The following is a 21,794-nucleotide window of genomic DNA, read 5'->3' as shown; positions in this document are numbered from 1 at the left end:
AGTGCAGCTGCTCGATCGTGTTCTGCCGTTTGTTTGCGAAAGCCATCCTGCGGGCGTTGTGGCCCCCTAGCGTTCCCGTTCCCATGACGACGCCCGCCCCGGGCACCTCCCCCGCCCAGCCCATGCCCCCGCTGATGTGGCCGGTCACGCCCGGGTTCCTCTCCTGCTCTCTGCCAGACGTCGGGTGAGAGTTCATCTTGATCATGTGGTGGCGGTCCAGGGAGGGGGTGGCGCACACGTTCTGCTGAGACTGGGCCTTCTGCTGGCGAGGCAGGGTGGGGACGCCCCCTCCCGAGTGGGCGTACGGATCCATGACCCCCATCCCGCCCATCCTTTCCTCCAAATGGTCCGGGGACATGAGCAGCCGGTCCTGTCTTTCGTGTCTCTCCTGCCTCTCCTGCCTCTCGTGTCTTTCGTGTCTGTCCTGCCTGTCCTGCCTTTCCTGCCTTTCCTGCCTGTCTTGGGTCTTCCGGGTGAGGGTCTGCGTGTTCGAGTTCTTACCGGAGGCAGCCATGGCCTTGTAGTACTGGTGCTGCTGGTTCTTGGAAAGACGGGACAGGGTGCCGGTGTTGCCGGGGACGTCGCCCATGTTGAGCAGCTGGTCGCTGGACTTGACCTTCCTGGGTTTGGAGAGGGTGTCGTAGTTGGGGTTGTACTGGGGCTCCGGCGGGTCCAGGGGGTAAGGGTTGGGCGTGGGCGAGGCCGGCATGCCGGACGGCGGCGGCGGAATCCAGGGCCGCGCCGCGTGTCTGGGAAGCGTTCCTCTCCCGCTGAGGGTGTAGTCGCCGCCCCAGTGGAGGTGGTGCTGGGAGGACTGAAGGGCCGGCTGAGCCGTGTGCGGGCGGCGCTTGGTGGTGCAGTAACCGGACGAGTACTCGTCCAGACCTTTTTCTGAAACCGGAACGAGATTCTTTAGCGGCACGCGATGGCGCCTCCCTCACGGGCGGGTCAAGGGCGAGCGGGGGGGGGGGGTCACCGTGACGGAAACGACCGCACTTACCGAGCCGTTTGAGCGAGGAGTATCGGTTGAGTTCGGGCTTGGTGGCGCTCTCGTAGGAGGGGGGCAGCTGAGCCAGGTTGTGTAAGGAATGGTGGAAGGCAGGCTGGGATTTGGTGTTGTTGTGCTTACTGGACAGCAAGGTGCCCCCCGCCGCCAGCTGAGCGTTGTTCATCCGAGGCGTGCGTTCTGTGACAAGCCACAGGGGGAAGGGGGGCGGGGGTGCTATGTTCAATGAGATGTTCTCCTTTCGTTGATCTCATCGAAATCATTCCAAATGAAGATAATCATCAGAGCATTTCAGGTCATTTGAGCACATTTGTTATTTGAATCAAAGTGGGAGCCCTTCATGTGAATGAGCACTCTCGTCGCTCAGTTTCAAAAAGGGCCGGTGGATAGATGAATGCCAGTACTTTGACTACATATTGTCAGTTGTCATGTTGCCGCACCGTTTGTTTTCAGCCTAAGGTACAAGCACCCAAATGGTATCTCAAGGCGCCATTGCAGCACTTACCGATCGTGGCGGTATGTTTGGGGCTGGAGCCTGACGTGTGGATGAAATTGTGCTGCAGGTTGCCCACTGTAATTAAAAGAACACAATGCTTCATCATCGGCTCACGGCACTTTTTCCATTTTATCCCACCAAGAGATCATTTTTTTTTGTCAAGCACACTCGACACCCTCACGGAGGTTTTTCAAGTACCTGGATCATGAATGGCTAATTAAAATCTTAAATAATGATTGTTTCAAAACTCTGCTTGTTAAAAAAAATTAAAAAAAAACAAAAACAATGACAGTCCTTCTGCACACAGATACAGTATGAGTATCTATCCTTCAATGTCGTGCTCCTGTTATTTAAAAAAAAAACAACTAATTACTCAACAAAGGTAGCGTTGGCCTACGCTTTTTTTTTTTTTTTGTCCACGATTTATTCAAAAGCAGACATTCCACACATTCCATCAGCCACGCAGACAATCAAGTCACGGGGTTGTGCTCTAAAAAGCCGTGCACCCTCACATCTGTTGTCCTTGCTGGGCAGTCCCGGGGCGTAGAGGTTTTTGGGAGCTCTCCCCAGCGTCCCCTGGCCGTCCCCCATGGTCAGAGCCACGCTGTTGTTCCTCTCGTCCTGCTGCACCGGACTGGACTGGTGACGCAGCATGTCCACCAAGGCTCTACAGTGGTGGAACGCGGAGAGAGGGTGGGGGTGGGGGGGGCGAGAACGGTTGAGCCAGGTAGCTTCTTATTGGACACGGAGTTGTCTTTTCAGAAGCAAAAGCAGAAATAAGGACCCGCTGAGAGTTTGAATAGTCAACATAATCTGGTTTACAACAGTAGGTGACGCTTCTGGCGCTCAAAAAGATCAGCCGAGATGATATTCAGGGTCCCGCTTTGTCACTTGAACTGTTATGAAATTGAACCCCCCCCCCCCCACCCACCGTGCGGTCTGCGCTTCTCGTCGAACCCTACCGCAAAAAGCTTCGAGTGCAATAGTAGGCGTACAGGTGATCAATATTTTTAGCAGAACTAAAACCCCCAAATCCAATTTTGCTCAGGGGCCCTGTGGAGACGTAGGCCGGCTCTGGTTATTTTCATGGATGATGGAATCTCTTAGGAAACTATCGCGAGGGTCAGAAGGCATTGGGAGCATTTCAAAAAGGCTTGCCAGAAAACACCGTTTGTTTTGTTCACGACATGAACGTTTTCGTCCTCCAGCCAAGACAAGGAAATGGAATTTTGTTCAATGGGCAATTTGGCTTCGATGGCAAGAATTGATTTATCGCTGTAAAAGTCGAGAGGTTTAAGGAGAAGGGTATTTCCAGGAATAAAGAATTATTCATCAAATTTCCGGTTTGTCACTTAAATATCGATAACCCTTTGGCTTGCTAGGCTACACGTGCACACGCAAATCAAAAGACAGTCCAAAAAATATCGAGATACAGTACGGGTTTTTACATATGTGCATTTTGTATTTATCTGTTGATAAACAAAACAAACATTATGGTGCACCGTATGGAAGTTCATTGTCATGTAACAGAACAAACCAAATGTCCACCTAAATCTCAATAATAATCATTTTTCTCCCGGGCCAGCTGAAAGGCATCTCTGAGATAAAAATGGCTGCATAAAAACATCAAGAAGCGAGAACCCAAAGGCGCCCGTTGATGCACGTGTCATTCTTAATCCCACGGTGAGATTTGCGCTTTGTCTCTGCACGGTTAACTACGACGGGAACGACAACAATCATTCAAGCTGTTGTGAAACGGAGAGTTGAACTGGACGTGAGGATCCTTCAATCTTTTGTGTCCCGGATCCATCAAATGTCGGCTTCGCGTATGGAATCGGCGCATTGTCGACATTGGCGGTGACATCCAGTGCAGCATCTGAGCTGAAAGGCCCGGAGGAGTTTGCGGCGGCAGCCTCTCGCACTTTCCAGCTGATGACTAAGAGAATGATTGTGAAGGCAGAATAATGAATCTGGGCCATTCATTGAGTCCTGAAAACCTCATTTCTTCACATCATTCAGACGCGCATGTGTGGAATAGCCGGCGCCAGCCAAAGTTCTCATGCGCTGCGCTTCGTCCAAGTACAGATATTGAAAAGAAAAAAAATAAATAATCAAAGTAGAAGTACTGATGCATTAAATGTACATTTACGAGTGTAGACAAGTAAAAAAGGCTTTTTTTTTTTTTTTTACTGTCAGTTCTATACAATAGCCCTTTTTTGATCCCCAAAATGACACCTGACCCGGAGGGGTTTTCACAGGTTAGACGGCGAATGAATGAACACCGGGAGCTGGCGAGTTTTAGTCTGGTGCAAGACAAGGCATAATTCAACAATTGTCTGAAACAAGGCCGAGGCGGGGAATCGTCTTGCTTCTCCGAAACCTATTTCACGTCGTCGCCGAATGCTCCCTGATTCACATTCCTCCATGTCACTCCCGCCCCAAGACCTCAATCGACCCAGATCTCAACCGTTGCGTCGCCGTCCTGAGTTTGAAAACGCAACGAGGCTATTTTTCACAAAGGGGAGTCAAAACGCTAAAATGCAGCGTAGACGTCAAAAATACTCAGATACTGCCTACTTGAAAGTAGACAACAGTATATACTTCCCACCACTGAGAATGCGGAGATCGTGTCGACAGACATGGAGTGAGGGAGAGAGAGAGAGAGAGAGAGAGAGAGAGAGAGAGAGAGAGAGAGAGAGAGAGAGAGGGAAAACGATAGAAAGGAACAGAATGATAGAGACAGAGTGATAGCGATCAAGAGACATAGGCGGAGGGTGACAGAGAGTGAGAGATAGCGTAAGATTGAGACCGAATGATCTACGGGAAGAGAGTGATAGAGGGAGCAACAGAGCGATAGCGAGAGAGAGCGCTAGTTAGAGTGATTGAGTGAAAAATTAGGGGAGCAAAAAAAAAAAAGAGAGAGCGTGAGAAAGAGAGACAAGGTTGGAGAGAGAGAGAGAGAGAGAGGCTAGAAAAGATTGCAATCAATAGAGATGTAAGCAGAAGGCCTGAGAGAACAACAGAAAGATTGAGAGCGATACAAAGTCATATACGATATCGTGTGCGTGAGAGCGAGAGAGCAATAGATAGAACATGATCGCAATGGAGAGACGGCCACAGTGGTAGAGAGAGCGAAATGGAGTGATAGAGCCATCAAGTACAGGTTGGGCAGTGTCGAGGAAGCGAGTGATCGAAACACACACCCACTGAGTCCCAGAGACCGAGAGATGTTGGAGACGGGTGGGCGGACAGACAGAGAGACAGCGGCAGAATAAGGCGTACGCAAAATGAGCAGTCCTTTGTCATTTTTCAAAAAGCGGGAGATGTGGTGAACTGCTGACCTTGGCATATTGAGGTCCCTCTGGATGGCCTCGTGCTGCACCTTGTTGAAGACCACTTTGATGCCCACGGCCACGGCCACCATGAACACCACCACGCCTCCGATCACAAAGCCCGTGTTGTGGCTCTGCTGCTTCAGGGGGTCGAAGTCCGGGTCGGGGCCCAGCTCCTCTTCGATGACCAAGGCGTTGGACTCGGTCTTGGCCCAGGCGGGCGAGTCGTAGTTCTTGCAGCTGTCCTGGTCCAGCTGCCGGTTTCGATCGGGGCAGCAGAAGCGGTAGTGGCACGTCCCGCAGCAGTAAATGAACGTGTCCTTGGTGCAGTTGAACGAGTTGTCAAAGTGTCCCATCACATCGTAGTAACCCTGACACACGTCCATCCACACGTCGATGAGGCGCGGGGCCACCTGGGCGGCGCCCAAGGGCGGGGCCAGGGCCTCGGACGACGTCACATTCTTGGGGAACATCGCTTGGGCCATGGGCTTCGGGGGGGCCTCCAGGACGCCCTCTGCGGGGCTTTCGGGAACTTTCTCAGGGGCCTCGGGCCGGCCGCGGAGGGCGGCCGGTCTCGGGTCAAACTGTGGCATCGAGTGGCCGGGCTCGGTGGAGGATGGGGCGGAGGACGGGACCGCGTCCTCACCGGTGCTATGCGGGGCACTAAGAAGGACGACCAGCGCGAGGATGCGGAGCCTGGCCGTGGGCGTCATTTTTACATGACGATGGGACGGCGCTTTTGTTGTGCAGGTTCTAGCTCGCCGGCTGATTCCAAAAGCGGACTTGTGAATATTCGCAACACAAAAGCAGCTTCATTCAGAAAAGCTGACCAGATCAAATTTGGCGGAGGGGGAAAAAAAAAAAAGGGTCAGAGGCGAATCCTCTTAAACTGGCAGCTTTGATTTTAGATTGTTGCCAATGGCTTTGGAACGGGAGAGTCGAGTGCGCACGGATGGCGTGGCAAAGCTTTTCAGACTCAGCCTGGAAAAAGAGATCGGTTTAAGTTCGGAGGCAGTCTTTTACATTCCTGTACTGATGGCGGCACTTGAACAGCGCATCGATTCAAATGCAAAAGTTATCATCTGCTGGCTTCCGTAATGACGGTATGGCACATTCAAAAGTAGGCACTCGTTAGATATCTCATCAGCGCATTGTAAACACGGACTGTCACTCGCTCAGTGACTTCAGGGGAGCCCGCAGGAGACTCCCGCCCCACCCCCCGTCGTACTAACTCTTTCTCTGGCATATCTATAGATAACACGCTGTACTTTTATCTCCTGCTTTTTATTCCGGGTTTGGATTAGCGTGCATTGGCGCTGGCCTGGCACAGGCTGTAACTGTGATGGGGTGCGGGTGGGTGATAATGAGGGAGCTTTTAAGTGTGAGGAGGAGGGGGGGGGGAGGAGGAGGAGGAGGAGGAGGATACTACTGCTGGAAATTACGAGTAAGCACAAACCGAGGAAATGGCTCCCCACCCGCGAGAGACACTGCAAGCGACCACTTTTGCCGTTCTTCTGCCCTCGGCTCCCAAATTGCCAGTCCCATTTCAACTGGGGTGACTAATTAAGCATGTGATAAATGACGTCTCTTTCCCCCTTCTCTCTCCACCCCCAAAAAAAAAACATCAACCAAACTCAAACGGGAGAAAAACGATCTCCGATTTGTCACTGGGAATGAGGAGTGGCTTTCAAAGACGATCACTTTTGTAGAGAAATATGTAAATTTGTGAAAGTTATTGTGCCGGCAAATAATAGGACGATGGCAGATCCGGCTCCCGCTGGAGAATAAAATATAATTGCATGTAATTTTGAAAAATGTGTGACAGAGAATGGAGGTACATATGGATGGGAGAGGCAGCGGGGAGGGTGGGCTCCTGTGTATGCTTTTGCGGGGGTGTTTGGTTCAAGGGGCGCAGGGCCAAAAAAAGGCCTCTCTCGGTGGGGGGGTCCGCTGGAATACAAACAAGAGATGAAGTGATTAGTGGCAAGGTAAATCCAGGATAGGTGAGCCAGGGGAAGGGATTGAAAGGAAGCACAAAGAGAGGCGAGGAGGAAGAGCCAGAGGTATAGGAGCAGAGACGGCCGTGAGTGGGAGTGCGGCGTGTGGGTGGGGAGCTACACAATCAAGTACATTTCTCCCAGCACTTAAGCGCCACGGCACACACGAGAGCTGCAACATTAGGACGCACGTATAGATGGCCAAATAACCGCCGCGGTGTTTGTGCCGCAAAGTCACTGGCCATTCCTCAACACCTCTTCACAGTCAGAATGTTTGTGTGTGCATTGATCATGATTCATCTAATCTGGTGGATATTAAATTCCATCCAAAATGTGTGTACCATTGCAATGTCATAATTTTGTGAGGAAAAAAAACAACAACAACAAAACAAGAAACGATCGATCAATGGCATCATTGATCGGTTTTGCACAGTGAGACATTACAGCAAACACAATCTCGTTCACTTCAGGGGTGTTCTGTGCGACCATCGTTAATTTCTCAGCATATAGTGTCAGACTTTTCCCAATATTTGTCAATAATTTTGGTGGTTTTTTTTGGAGGATGGAGGGGATGAAACCATTTCAGTGGGCGTCACTTAGAAGCAAAATTTGGCTATTTGTTGCCCGGGCCGTTCCCAATCTCCCACGTTTAGTCGAGTCGTGCCGAAAGTGACGTCATGTGGACGAATACGTGGGTGGCCTTCGAAGGTCCCCGGTTGTGACACAGCCAAAGGTTTTAAGGCATCCTCGTGTCAAAGGCCCGTCCCTTCTCCGTCCGCTGCTCCCTCTACCACATGAGAGCAAGTCATCTCCCGTTTTTCGAGGAAAAAATGGAAATTGGAAAACGATCTTCAATGATGTGTTTATTTAACACAAGTCGGGAACCAAAGCATCAGACCGTAATGTGTTTCCCTCGAAGAACCTCTGCTCCGGTTACCTTTTTTTTGGCTGCGGCCACGGCGTAGAAGAAGAAATAGTTGTAGAAGAAGAACGTCTTGCAGCCCCAAGGAAAACCGATTTCGAGAGAAACAAATTACGGTCGTTTGTTATTCCACCACGTGTGTTCAATAAACACATCATATGAGCTCAGAGAAAGGCTAATTTTCCGTTTTTAAATTTCAATTATTTGGACGAAAAAAAACGATAGATGGGTCGTTTCCGTTCAATTGAGACAGCGACACCGCTTCCTAGCGGACGGAGGGGGAACTGGCCTTTCGACATGTGGAACGTAAGTGCGAACTGTGTGCATTGGAACTGCGTGACGTTTTTCCTCAAATAAAAATGCGCGTGCCCGCTGATCCACAAACGTATCCATTGTACAATTCATAAGCAGAATATAATGTTGACAAACGATAAACCATTATAAGGGCACACCATGTAACTCGCGGATATAATTGTGTGAAAATTTTTGAGACAAATCTCGCCTCTTTCCTTCGGCCTTTCTCTCGCTTTCTCTCAGATTCCGTGCGTGGGTTGAGGCAGCTAACTCTCTCAGAATAGCACTGCAGCGCTGTCTGTGTGATGGGGAACGGAAAGGAAGCGAATACAATTGGAACCCGTGGGCAAAAACAACCCCCAAAACGGGCGAAAACGCATTATTGTAAAAGGATTCAACAAAAGCTTCGTGTGAATTTTCTGTTGGACCAAAAAAAAAAAAAAAAGCATCACTTTGGCCAGCGGCCTCCCGCAAAGGCACACTGTGTCAACTGAGGCATTGCAGCAAGGGGGCGGGAGGAAGGACGGAGGGGGTGAATGGCACACATTGACGAGTGTGAAGATGCATAGTTATGAGCAGCCACCGAGAGGAGGACGCAACAAGATCCAAACAAGCAAAAAGGACTCAAAATGACTCTGCGTGATTGAGCCACACCCACCAAGTGTTACTTTGGCGCTAGCGCGTTGCAACAGGTGCTTGTCGGGGAAACTCCAGCATGCGTTGGAAACATTCAGGGGGATATTCAAAACACGAGTGCGCGACAGAGGCATATGAATCAAAAACCACAGCACCGTAGCGCCCCCCCCCCAAAAAATGTCTTTTATATCCCGCTGCTGCACAATTGATGAGTGACGTGTTCCCCCCCCCCCCACCCCACCCGCACCGACAGATGAATTAGTTGGAACTTGTAACGGGGAAATGGACATGACTTGCATGTCGCTGTGGGGCTGCTTGCTTGCTCGCTGCTTGTGGGTGCGTGGGTGTATCCTCGCCGCTGTGTGTCTGCTTCTTCGGGAGTGCTCTTAACATCATTATTCTCATTATGCGCGTGCACATACGCTCGCTTGGTTTGGTCATGTATTACTATGAGTATTATTGCTAAAACCCCAAAATGAAATAAAACATCGCGCAAAGGAATCATGCACGTGGTTGCAAATAACAAAAAATAAAAATAAAATGAAAAAGTGATGAGCAAATATAACATGACAAATTCACAGAAACATGCGCTTCGATGATGAATATGCAAATGATTTCAAAAGTGCAGCGTCGTGTCTTACCTGTGCGCAGCTGTGTGAGGTTTGACGCTGGAGTCTGCGCACTCAACCTCCGCGTCTCTCACTCAGACCGGCAGCCTGTTGTTATTAGACCAGCAGATGATCCGGATCCCGGAACCCTGAATCCTGGATCTGGATCCTGAGCTAGACCACCTGTTTTTTTTTTTTTTCCTACCCCGTGTTGTTTAATTAGAACGAGCAAGTGTCGCAGGTCTCCATCGTCCTCGCTCTTGATAAATCCACGCACTGCAGGGGGGGGGGGTCAGCACCACCAGACGAGATGTTCAGAGATGTTCTCACACATGTCAGCTCGAAGATTCCGATTCAGAGGAAAACCACAGCGGGGTTAACGATGCAACTTTTGTCGAACAGAATAGCAAGCCTGATCCTCGCCGAGATGCTGCTGCTGCTGCCGCATCTTGTGATTGGACCCTCACTGGCTCCTGCTGATGAGACTCTCAACTCTCCTCCGAGCTGATTAGGCGCCTTCTCATCCCTCCTGTTTTAATCACTGAAAGTGCGAGCCCAACCCCAGAAGCAGAAGCGGCAAAGAAGTTTAATTGAAGCGGCAGCCGACAGAAGGGTGATCAGCCTCCGGTGAATGTGCGAGGGGGGTGGGGGGCGGTGGGAGGAAGAAGATGAGGAGGGGAGGAGGGGGGAGAAGACATAGAAACATGGTTGCCAAGGCAACAGTGTCATTATGTTGGTGGCAATTATGAAAGAGATGAAACCAGAGGAGGGAGTGGAGGGGGAAAAGATTGGCGGAAAAAAAAAAGCGTGAATACACTCGTCACTTGCATGGAAGAATTATAAGGCGACTTTGCTTTGTGACGGATAAATGTGTGTGCTGTTCCTTTGGGGGTGGGGCGGGGGGGGCACGGTGTGTCGCATATGGTCTCTGTAATGGTGCATGAAAGAAGTGCTTTCGCATCCTCCTTCAATGCATTTGTTGGTGCACAAATGCAAGGACGAGTGCAAAATAAACGCCAATTGATGAGTATGTACAATGCGGTAGGCTCGTGGTGAGCAAGTCTGGCTCGCAGTTCTGAGATTCAAAGTTTCAATTTTGGATCGGGCCTCCATCTTCCTGTGTGGAGTGGATGGACAGAGTGCATGCATGAATGGTGATCGAGATGGATCGAGTGATGGATATATAGGTAGGCAGATAGGTGCTGTTGCTCGACGGATTGATGAAGAGCAATCGGGCTATCAAGTGTGACGGAGAGATGAATGAATATAAATTGAGCGACAAAGCGATCGAGGTGGACAGAGTGAGAGATTGATATACAGTAGATCAAATAATGGCATGACAGAGAGCAATAAACATATTGTAGCTAGAACCATCCACCGATATGGAGCAGTGACGTGCAGGAGAACAGTAGCAGGTATCAGTGGGCTCATTTCACCGGTATCGACGACTTACGAAGGCTGCCGACACCGGTCACCGGTGCCCTCTTGTCGCCGTTGTACTCTCGCAAGTATATACCTCGCATTGGCCGCCAGAATGTCTTTATTCGAAGTGGACTGCGTTCGTGTCAATCGTCTCAAATGCCCATGAAGATGAATGCTTAGAGTGTGTCATCGTGAGCAAGTCGCCACCAAATCGTATACGTTTGCCAACTCCCATTTCTGCATCGCTGAGAGAGCGTTTTACTCTTTCGAATTGCAAGCCTCTTGTCTGCCCATTAAGATGCCATTTCTGAAACTGTACGTCCAAGTTGAACCTTGATAGCAATGCTAATCGTGCTATCAAATTTGGCCCTCGGGGCAGTGCGCCAAAGGTTCGCCCAGAAGAAGCGAAAAAGAAGGTTGGGGCTGTTGGGTGTAATTACCTGCATGTCAGGCTGCGATTGCCATACAGGTGGGAGGGGGGCCGGTGCGGGCCGTCATTAGATGCGCTCCAGTGCCGCTCTACAGGGTGTGCTTTTTCCACTGGCTGCTCTGCATGCAATTACGAGCTCCCTCATCATGCTTATTCCATCGCAGCAGAACAGGGGATGACGATAAACAATGTGAACGGTGACAAGCTCGCTGTGTACGTTCACTCGGTCAGAAAATGAGACGGTGACGCCACTTTCACTGGCACTGGAAACACAAAGGTGACCGAAACATAACCGGCGTCGGCGTGATATGGTCGATTTCTACAACCGGACCAAATGAATCCTCCATCGCTGGTGTGCCGACTTCAAAGTAGAAATCACAGTGGCAGCAAAATATTGAAGCAGTGGAAGTGTACACCCCCCCTCCAAAAAAAAAGAGAACGAAAAATTATTTCAAAACGTTTTCCACCATTCACGTGACTGATAACTAACAAAAGAAAAGCCTCCATTAAAAAAGCAATTGGGAAGTGTGCACACCCTCATGTGCTGGGCTGTGTTCAGAACGAGACGATGATATTCAAACTCATGTTCAATGGGAGTCGGGACACACAAGCCACCATTCAAAGTGTCTCTGATTAACGTCAAATAAAGTTCAGCTGTTTTGGTGGCCTTTTGCTGAACATTTTGTGCTAATACTGAGTGGTAATCAGGACAGTTCATGAATCCAGCTGAAAATTGGGTCTAAGATGAGGTGGCGGGGGCGGGGGAGAATTACGAACAGTTCCAAATAGCAGTCCAGTATTAGCACGCAAGACAAGGTGTCAGGAAACAGCAAAGATTTCTGAGGCACGGGGGCTAATCAGAAGCAATTGAAATCTTGGCGGGTGCACTGTCTCTCTTTTAACACGAGTTTGAAATCATCCCCAGTAATAAGATCATATGACTCTGAAAAAGATCCAAATCACATTGATGATAAAAAACGTTTTGAAATGATTTGTTTTTGGGTCTCACAAAAACCTGGGTAGGTTTTGAACTGGCATGTGTAGACTTTGAATACACCCACTGTAGAACTCTTGGAGGGATTTGGTGAGGGAAAAAAATGGTCGGAATATCTAGAATGACTGCGGGGGGAAAAAAATTCAACTATAATTGGGGATGGAATGTCCGTTTAGTAAGAAAACATGAAGCAGCCGCACCATTTTCTTTGGTGAGCCACAAGAGAGCGAGATGGGGGGAGGGAAAAAAAAAGATGTGGTGGGTGGACCGGGCCTTGAGTTCGACACCTGTGATTTAGTCTTCAATGAAACCTACGCAGTCGCCTTATTACAAAACAGGCACAGTGAGAGGAAAAAGAAAGGCTCCAAAAGGGCCAGAGTGGAGATTCGAGCCTTAGAACGCAAAGCAAACCACTCGCAGCCGTGCTGCAGCAGCTCCACTTCCTGACAAGACAAACACCACACACACAAGAAAAAGAAAAGAAAAAAACAAACAAAACGGGAAGCTACATTGTTCATTTGTGCCTTCTTTGGGAAAATAATGTCAAAGTGACCTAAAAAAATCTCCCCCCTGCAGTTTGCACATCCGGTCCAGTCGTTTTTCCAAAGACTCTTTTCCATCCAATTTCAAGCAGAGCTGGACGGTTTCGTTGGGAAATGAAAGCCAGCCTGCAGGCGAGGAAACCACACGTCGTCCAGAAACGTCTTCGGGGGTCTTTTTTTGTGTTCATCCAACTCGTGTGTTTTTGAAAGACACGTCAACACTTATTTCAACTTGGGCGAAATAATTGAATTGCAAATCCGCCCCCTCGCCTCTTCGATATTGTGATTTAAAATGCATTTTTTTTCTTCCAAGGTTACCAGCATTTTCGTAAACTCACAATAAATGAATCTGTATGACAAACATCAGCTGCTGTTTTCGACCGGTTAGCGCGTCCACCTCACGGTGCAGCGTTTGATTGCGGCTGCGGCCTTCCTGTGTGGACTTTGTGCTCTTGTCCGTGTGGCTCCTCTCCGGGTATTCCGGTTTCCCCACCCACAATCCAAAAACATGCCTGCCAGGTTGACGGCGCACTCTAAATTGTCCATTGGTGAATTGTGAGCGCGGATGGTTGTTCGTCAAGGTGGGCCCTGCGATTGGCTGGCGACCGGTTGAGGGAGGAAGACAGCTGGGATAGACTCCGGCACACCCGCGACCCCCGTGAGGAGAAGCAGTTGAGGAAATGGATGGATAGATATATAGAGACATATAGACACACAGTTCTGGCTTATGCAAAAGTCAAGGCAAATGAAGCGCAGATCATCATTAAAGACAATTATCTCTTTCAGTCATTTAACGCGCAGTCTTTTAAGCATCCACTACGACTACATCACAAAATTTGACCGTAGTAATCTATTCATTCTCTTCTCTTCCAAAGGCAGGTCGTGGGCGCAGCAGCTTAAAGCAAGGAAGCCCAGACTTCCCCGTCCCAAGCCCGGGAAAATTCCGAGAGGTTACCAAGCCAGCCGGGAGACAGGGTGTCCAAAGTCGGTCCTCACGGGGCGCTGTCCTGCCTGTTTTCCGGCTCTCCCAGGAGCAACACACTTGATTCAAATAATCAGGATGGTTCTAATGCTGCTTCAGAGCTGGCTGATGAGCTGATCATCTGAATCAGGTGTGTTGCAGCCGGGGGGAGATTGAAAACAGGGGGGACGGCGGCCCTCCAGGCCCAGAGCTGGACATGCCTGGCTTAGAGGAACAAAATCCTCATTATCACATTTTCAAGACCGGACAAAGTTAGATTGAAGACATTCTAATGCCAATTGCGGCATTGTTTTAAATTCTTAGATTCAATGCCTTTTCAAGGATGTGCAGGAACCCAGATTTGTCTACTCGTTAAGACGAAGAGCATCCTAATACAAGGACCTTGAGATCAATATCAATCCTCCTAAAAACATTATTAGCTCATTCTGAAAATTCTCGCAATGCGTCTTTTTTTTTGTGTGTGTCTTAAAAGTGGGGAGACCCATTACCTGTTAATATTTTCATTTGGAATTTAATTCTGACAAGTCAAACGCTATGGTACAAAGTGGACAGTCTGGATCGTGGTTGAGAAGGGAAAAAAAATGAAAAAAGGAAATTGGATATCTGTATTTACACCCACACATACACACACACACACAGGCACGCGCACACAGGCACGCGCACACACACACACAAGCTGAAAATGTTGCATTAAAGTCGCCTCAATGCGCGCTTTTTATCTGCTTTCTTTTTGACGGCTATGTTGTTAACAGCGCTACCGCTACTACTGCTGGCGGTCGTGCTGGGTCCGCTGGCGCCGTTCCCCAGAGCGGCGGGCACGGCTGCCGCGCCAGCTCCCGCCCGCTTGCCGAGATCTCCCGCGTGCTTCTTGGGCTGCGGCCCGTCGTTCGGGTCCTGCGAGGTCCCAGAGGAGCAGCCGGGTCCCATCATGGCGTGGATCTCTGTGAGGAGGCGGGCGCGGGCCTCGTATTCCGTGTAGTCCTCCAGGAGTAGGCGCCCCGCCTCCTCATTGAGAGCCGACTCCGGGTTGGGGTGGATGAGGAGACATTTGATTGTCTGTGAGGATGAGGGGGAGACATTTGGGGCCCATTAGAAACCGCGCGAGGGGGAGAAAGTGAAGAAAAGACCAGGCGGTCAATCTTACGAGCAAGACGTGTCTGAGCCCGAGTTCAGCCTTCCAGTCCCTCTTGAGGACATTGACACAGATCTCGCCTTTGTGGCCCACGTTGGGATGGAAAATCTTGGTGAGGAAATACCCCTTGGGAGGAACGGCGGGGAAGTCCTTACCGAGGACCAGGCGCATTCGGAACACGCCGCCGGCAAACGGGGTTCCCTCTGTGGACGCGTAAACAATTCATCACATCAAGTCGACCCCGCCAGTCGTACTCAATAAGCTGAGTCGGCAAACACCGCACCAACTCGGGGAAAACAAATTTAAAACCTTCCGAAGGCCACTTTGAGCCAGATTACGTGGATGATATGGCCTCAATCACAAATTACATCATCGAGAGACAAGGAAGTCAGAAAAGATAAGACACAGCAATAGCAAATCAACCTTAGGTACTGTAATAGTGTACTTGAGTACTATTAATATGAAAGGCCTCTTACCGGGCCCTTCTATGGCCGTGTGCAGTTCCGTTATGTCTTCATCACTGGGGTAGACCTTGATACCCTCCGGCGGGTCCGCTGCTAAGGCTGAAACTTCTTTGTACACCAAGCGAAGAACGTGTGGGGGCAAATTCTCCACATTGGAGTTCTATTGGAAGTCAGAGAAGTTAAATCAGACTTGCACAGGACTTAACCTATTGCCTGTGGGTGTGGAACGTATTCCCGTGATGAACGGGGGTTCACTGTATTGTCACCCAGCTTCATTACAAACACACAAACAATTAGCCTACAGAACTCAAGCAAACAATACATCAGTAAGCACCCTTTAAAAGGCTTTAACAGTCCGTACACAATTTGTCACTGCATATTTAAAATCCATTGAATAAACTTTGCCTGAAACCAAACTGTCAAATTGTACTCTCACGGTGGTTGTTGACGAGACTAAATTATTTATAAAGACGTGTATCACTGTGACTATACACAAAGCTACCGTCGTTGTTTAAAGACAAAAGAAAGCCAATGTAAACATTTGCATTAGCCTAGCAGCATCAGATTGGGTTTTAAATAGACGTCACGTTAGCTACGCTAGCACAAAAAAAAACAAAACGCGTGTAACACTCTTGATGTAAAGTACTTCTTCTCACAGAGACACGCGCCATACTAAAAACAGAATTCGTCAGAATATTTAAATGACATCAGCGTTTGTGTTAATATGACTGAATCGGAGTAAGGAAGCTCGACGCCTGGCGACAGCTAAACACCAAAACAAGCTAATGGCTAACAGAAACTAGTCGTACAATCGACTGTTGGCGTCCGTCTTACCATTTTCAAAATGAGTTATTTCAAAAAAACGGATTTTAGATTTCACACACGAGGAATTCCCGCTTATGTACGACGAAAAAAATAAATATTTGGGAATAACTTGTTGGGTTTTCACGAGCTGCTGTTCTTTTCTTCTTTTTTTCGTTGACACAGGAACAAAAATACGTCGCTCGGTTAACCTGGCGACAAGGCCCAATGGAATCGTGGCAGTGGGGTGCGCTGTTTGAATTCAACCAATCGGAATGTAGATATGCACACGTCATTATCAAGAGCCCAACCATCTGCTTGAAGAGGTTTAACAGTTATGTGTCATTGGTCCGTTTGAAAAACGAAAATCACGAAACAAACCCCGAACAAACGACGAAATTATTAAAATAGACTGGATTAAACGCTTTCTGAGTATAACTAAGGAAAACATCCCTGTTACAAGAGAGACAATAAAACGGATGTCTTTACATTACTTAATACTGTGTGTACAGACGATGTACAACGCGGTATGTATCGGGAAATTTAGAAGGAATTTCAACACAGAGTGAGAGCGAGCCTCATCAATAACAAATGCCAGTTTCAGTGATCTTGCAGCAAAAAATATTTATGTTGCATTTTGCCCCAAAGGAATAGATTCAAGATATTGACATCTGTCCCTGATTGCATGAAAGATAATCAGTTTTTATGTTTTGTTTCCGACGTCATCAACAGATGCCTGTGCATATCTGGTGCACTAGTCAAGTACAGTAGACGTTGTGGAGCTGGGAAGGTTATTATTATTAGTAGTAGTCGTAGTAGTATTTAATTGTTTTACTTTTTGAATACTTTCCAAAATATCAACATGTATTGCTTTTGCGTGTACGGGAGTGGGAACTGGAGTGGAAAGTTGTTTTTCTTACTTCCAAGAGGAAACAGGCCATTTAAAAAAATAACATCGGAAGAGTCTGTGGCTGCAAGCTGTGAAACAGACTGCATCAAGGACATACTGTCGTTGCGTTTGCGGTGCTCATTTAATATCTGGCCTAACTTAAATTCTATGTCTTGAAATGTTGAGTATGTGGTCAGGAATCTTGGAATAATGGCAAGATGTTTGCTATAACTAGTAACTGGTAGCTAACTCATTCAGCTATGATGAGCTTCCGTGCACACTCGCTCCAGGTTAATGAAGCTTTTAATTATTAGCGTTATTATTTGTGATGCTTACCTTAGCCAATTTGCCCTTGGCATCCTAGAACACCTCAGCAACTTGCATTTCGACTAATTCACAATGCAGTACAGTAGGTAGCGGTAATGTACGATAACGTTTTGCTGCTAACTGCTGTATACCAAGAAACAAGAAAAAGAAGATAACCAAGAATAGGCACCGGGGGGCGCTCCTACACAACGGCAAAAATCTGATGCCCGCGCCTCTCGATAAAAAGTAAATACAGCTAAGTAAAGTTAATTCACTTCTCTTTTATAGGACAGCAATTCATTACGGAACCATGGGAAGTGTTGTTTTGAATGGTATGAAACGGCCGTAACCATACCAGACATAGGCCAAAGTACTCAAGAATTCTTTAAAAACAAACAAAAAAAAAGAACTAAGGTAAAATAATGACTTGTAGAACTACTGATTCAACTTCTGTAATTAAGTACAAGGGGGAAAAGTACAGAATGAAATGTACTTACTAAAATGGTCAAAAATAATTTTCACTGGCAATTTTATACACCCCGTTACGAAACAGTGGTGTACTAAAAAAAACGCTAAAAGTAAGCCGATTTTTATAAATTAAGGAATAAAAAGTTCATCACAAAAGCAGGTCTGTAAAGTTGGAAAAAGTCGTCCGACAAGTACATATTACAGAAACATACAATTGTAAGGGAAAAATACTTAATTGCATTGCTAATTAAATTACAATATTTTTTTCCGGAAGCGTATTGCACATGAAGATTTTTTCCGAGTAATGTTTTTATTGTTGTAAATTTACTCTGATCAAAAGAAAAATATCTAATTCGGAAAATCTGAGGATAATAATTTCTGAAAAACAGAGAGAAAAACCTGAAAAACATGCGTGGGGTGGGGGCAAAATCAAAACTGTGGAAACGTTTTGAATGATATGAAACACTCGTGACAAAAACAACAACAACAACGCGTGAGCACTTCCGGATTCTGGATGGAGCTGTCAAGCGCATAACACCGCCTTCTTGTTTTTGGCTGAGAATCGCTTCGTCATCAACTTATTTCATTTGCTCTCAACAACACGACACACTAGTTGGAGAAAAACAAGCCAAACAATCCCACGCCGTTTTAAAAAAAATGATGTTAGCTTGGTAGGCGTCCTAGTAGCCATGTTTGCTAGCTAACATGGCCAGCTAGCTCGGTGCTGCTGATGTAGGCGCCAACGCGGTTGACTTTAGTTTGGCTGGGTTCCTAAAAAAATTGCCTGGTGTTATTTTTGCGACAATCATGAGCGAAGGGGGCGTTTTCCACGAGAAGCAGCGTCTGGAGCTGTGCGCCATCCACGCGCTCAACAACGTGCTGCAGGAGCGGGTGTTTACCAAAGAGACGGCCGACGAGATCTGCAAAAGGTACGGCGCAAAATGATATACTTCGTTTTATTTCATGATAGGTGTGCTTGTGTGGACATGCGTTTGCAATCCGGTGATCAAAAAGCATGATTATGCAATTTGAAGTCACGCAAACGAAGCCCCAAACAGTGAATCGTGTGTTTGTGTGTTTCGGTGTGTAATAGGGGCGTTCCTTTGAAATCTGCCTCTTCGGGTGAAGTGATCAAGTTTCATTTGCGTTCGGTACCTCGGCCAATTAGGTTATACGATGCTAACTTGACTTAAGTCTTTAATTCGTTCCAAGGACAACTTTGAACTAAGTTAACTCATACTATACATATCAAATGAAATTTCTCTCTTGGAATGAAGATGTCATAAATGCGTTCTTGCTCCCACGCCCCCAAAACAAGACCAAGTTTCGAATCAAGAAAAATAGACTGTATTGTAAGAAATATAAGAAAATAAGTAGTGTCTACTCATTAAAAAAACAAAAAAACTGTGGTCACTTTATGGTCGTCGGCACGCAGCCAAAGTGACCCCTTAGATGTGTTGTTGTCCACTTGCCTTGTTTACCATCCCGACCATAGAATGCCTGCGGTTACTTCAGATGAACACAAGTCATCGCAATGAATCAGCTGTTTGCGACTGTGGCCGCATCCTGGAAGGAAGCTTGGTGAATGGAAATTCACATTCCTCATTACTGAATCAGAATTTTTTTTTGTTTTTCTTTCCCATTTTTTTTTGTAGGCTGGCTCCACAGTGTGTGGTCAACCCACATCGCTCAGTGTTCGGCACGGGCAACTATGACGTCAATGTCATCATGGCGGCGCTCCAGAGCAGGGAGCTGGCAGCCGTGTGGTGGGACAAACGCAGGTGGCTCAGAAGAATCGCAACGAGGGAAAATGTGACGGGGCATCAGGGATTTATTTTTTACTCATTAAACTATTCTGCTCAGGTCACTGTGGGGCGGAATTCCTCGCATCTCCAAAACCTGTTCGGATTCAGAAATACGAAACCGACCAAATTTAGATGCAGAAGGTTTTGATTGACCATTTCTGCCTTGTCACTTGGAGTGCGGCAGGCACAACTGGCCATGATCAGGATGTGGCTTACTAAAACACTTATATGTTGTTTTTTTTTTTTTTTTCGAGGCGGGGTGGCAGAAACAGAATAATGGAACTGCCTATGGGGGTTCACTGTAAAGCATATGAAGGCTGTTACCTAACGGGAGCGCGTCATGTTTCAATTCCCTTCAGGACGGTCCAGAGTCTGTGCATCTCCAAGGTTCAGGGATTCATCCTGAACGTCCCTTCGTGCGTCTCGCTCGGCATCCTTTCCCTGCCGCTGCTGCGGCGGCGCCACTGGCTCGCCGTCCGCCAAGTCAACGGGCAGTACTACAACCTGGACTCCAAGCTGAAGAGTCCCGTCTGCATCGGCGGGGAAGCGGAACTACGGTACGCTGAGAACAGCTTTTCGTTGAATTCACTTTATTTTATTTCATGAAGTGGTCGCATCAAACAAAATAATCGAGATCCGGACACTTTTTTTTTTCTCGAGTTTTTCATGTTTTGCTCTGACTGACCAATCAAGACAGGAAAATGCTCCGGTTAAAATGACTTTGGGCCAGCACTGCTGATTGTGCAGGCGCTGAGCACATTCGATTGACACACAGAGGCTGAAATCTGATTGGACGAAAAAAGTCACATCCACTGACATCTATTTGGTGCTCTTTTCCCAGAACGTTTCTCAGCGAGCAGCTCTCTCAAGACGTAGCGGAGATGCTCCTGGTGGTGCCGCGGGAGGTGGAGGAGGACGGCTCCTGGCTGAACCCCGACGCCGCCGGTGAGGGGGCGAACAGTATGGCTTGAGAGCAAAACAAAGGACTTTTTGTTTTGTTTTGGGTTTTTTTTTTAACACACTTCATGCCAGGAAAGTATTCAGGGAACAAACTTGAAATGACTATATGGGCCAAAGAGAAGCTCGTTTGGAAAGCTTTTGAACATTTTTTCCATGTCCTTGATATCCAATTTAAGGTCCATGCACTAGTGCACTCTTTGTCCTCACTAGTAAGACAAATCAGCATTCTACCACTTGTTGATGTCTGCCTGTTACTAGTACTACAAGGTCGTAGGTGTCTCGAAGAATTTGATGTCACTTGACGTTTTAGTAGCTCGCAGTTATCGACGAGCGCACATGCAGCTATCGTACGAGTGTGCCAAAGAGTCCACTACTCGTACATGGACCCGTCGCTGGATATCAAGGATGTGAACGAAATGCACGACCGGCTTTCTAATACGCTTGTGCACGGGTGACGCCAAGATCCGATGATTGTAACTTTTTCCTCTGCAGCTAAAGTGGGAAGCCATCTGAGACTCAACGCTTAAACGGTTTCGTGGTACAAAGTGCCGACATGATGTCATCATATTCATACTACTAAGAATAATAACAGTGATGGCTCATGATTGTAATGAAGAAGACTCATTCCAAAACACTGAAACTGTTTGGTCTTTGTTTCTCGCGATGCAAAACTGTGCTCGAGTCGTCATCGCCACGTTACCGGTACAAGTGAAACACGCCATGTTTATTCGGTTTTTATTCCGCTCTTTGTCTTCGCGGCACAGGTGTCAACTGGCGAACAGTTTTACTTCAGTCGTTGTCCAACTTGTTTGCCAAGTGCCCTACAAGTGTGGACAAAGATCGTGTGCGCAACCGATACCATGACAGTCAAGCTAGTAACGTATCAAAACAACAGCAATGAATTGGCTCAGTCACACGGCCGTTCCCGGTGTCTCCTATCGATCTATGCATAGCCGACGTGCGTGTCCGTCTGTGGTGCGCACTTGTGACTTATTGACTGACAACCTAAGTTTTTATCTTTGACATGTGTTTGTAATAAACTTTGGTTGTTGTTTTAACACTCGGGCCTTGCTTGATTTTACTTCCTTTTCAGCAACACGTTCAGACAGCCCGTACGTACCGGTACTCTGTAAGATTGTCTGTTTTTGGGCAACTGAACGGAATGTAAAGAATTCGACTGTTTTCGCCACATCTTTGACTTCAATTCCATGGACGTCTTGCTGCTCCTTCAAGTGTGCACGCTGGCCGCTGGGGCGGGTGCAGTATAATAGACATACGGACATACAGTGTATGGAGATGGTTGCAGCT

General features: G+C 47.6%; 3 protein-coding genes across 3 annotated transcripts in view; 1 reads left to right on the top strand and 2 right to left on the bottom strand.

The window, feature by feature from the left end:
• The window catches only part of shisa7a (shisa family member 7a), a 9,779-nt gene extending 217 nt beyond the window's left edge, over positions 1-9,562 (bottom strand). The window contains exons 1-6 of the mRNA XM_019868939.1: positions 9,325-9,562; positions 4,844-6,784; positions 2,015-2,169; positions 1,512-1,577; positions 1,001-1,186; positions 6-891 (exon numbers count right to left, since the gene is read on the bottom strand). Coding sequence (XP_019724498.1) covers positions 6-891; positions 1,001-1,186; positions 1,512-1,577; positions 2,015-2,169; positions 4,844-5,547 — 1,997 coding nt within the window. The 5' untranslated portion in view covers positions 5,548-6,784; positions 9,325-9,562. The remainder of the gene's footprint in view (positions 1-5; positions 892-1,000; positions 1,187-1,511; positions 1,578-2,014; positions 2,170-4,843; positions 6,785-9,324) is intronic.
• Positions 9,563-14,145: 4,583 nt separating this feature from the next.
• On the bottom strand, positions 14,146-16,276 carry ube2s (ubiquitin-conjugating enzyme E2S). The gene is made up of 4 exons (XM_019868920.1): positions 16,092-16,276; positions 15,270-15,417; positions 14,806-14,996; positions 14,146-14,717 (listed from the first exon to the last, which is right to left on the bottom strand). The coding sequence occupies exons 1-4, from the start codon at positions 16,092-16,094 to the stop codon at positions 14,352-14,354; spliced, it is 708 nt and encodes a 235-aa protein (XP_019724479.1). The 5' UTR covers positions 16,095-16,276; the 3' UTR covers positions 14,146-14,351.
• A 1,866-nt stretch (positions 16,277-18,142) lies between these two features.
• josd2 (Josephin domain containing 2) lies at positions 18,143-21,546 on the top strand. Its single transcript, XM_019869209.1, has 4 exons — positions 18,143-18,650; positions 19,377-19,502; positions 19,886-20,083; positions 20,368-21,546. Exons 1-4 carry the CDS (start codon positions 18,529-18,531, stop codon positions 20,495-20,497), a joined length of 576 nt encoding a protein of 191 aa, XP_019724768.1. The 5' UTR covers positions 18,143-18,528; the 3' UTR covers positions 20,498-21,546.
• Positions 21,547-21,794: the final 248 nt, after the last annotated feature.

Source organism: Hippocampus comes, unplaced genomic scaffold, assembly GCF_001891065.2.
Source record: "Hippocampus comes isolate QL1 unplaced genomic scaffold, H_comes_QL1_v1.1 scaffold67, whole genome shotgun sequence".
Taxonomy (NCBI): Eukaryota; Metazoa; Chordata; class Actinopteri; order Syngnathiformes; family Syngnathidae; genus Hippocampus; species Hippocampus comes.
The sequence above is the reverse complement of the archived record's forward strand: the minus strand, read 5'-3'. Positions and strand labels throughout refer to the sequence as shown.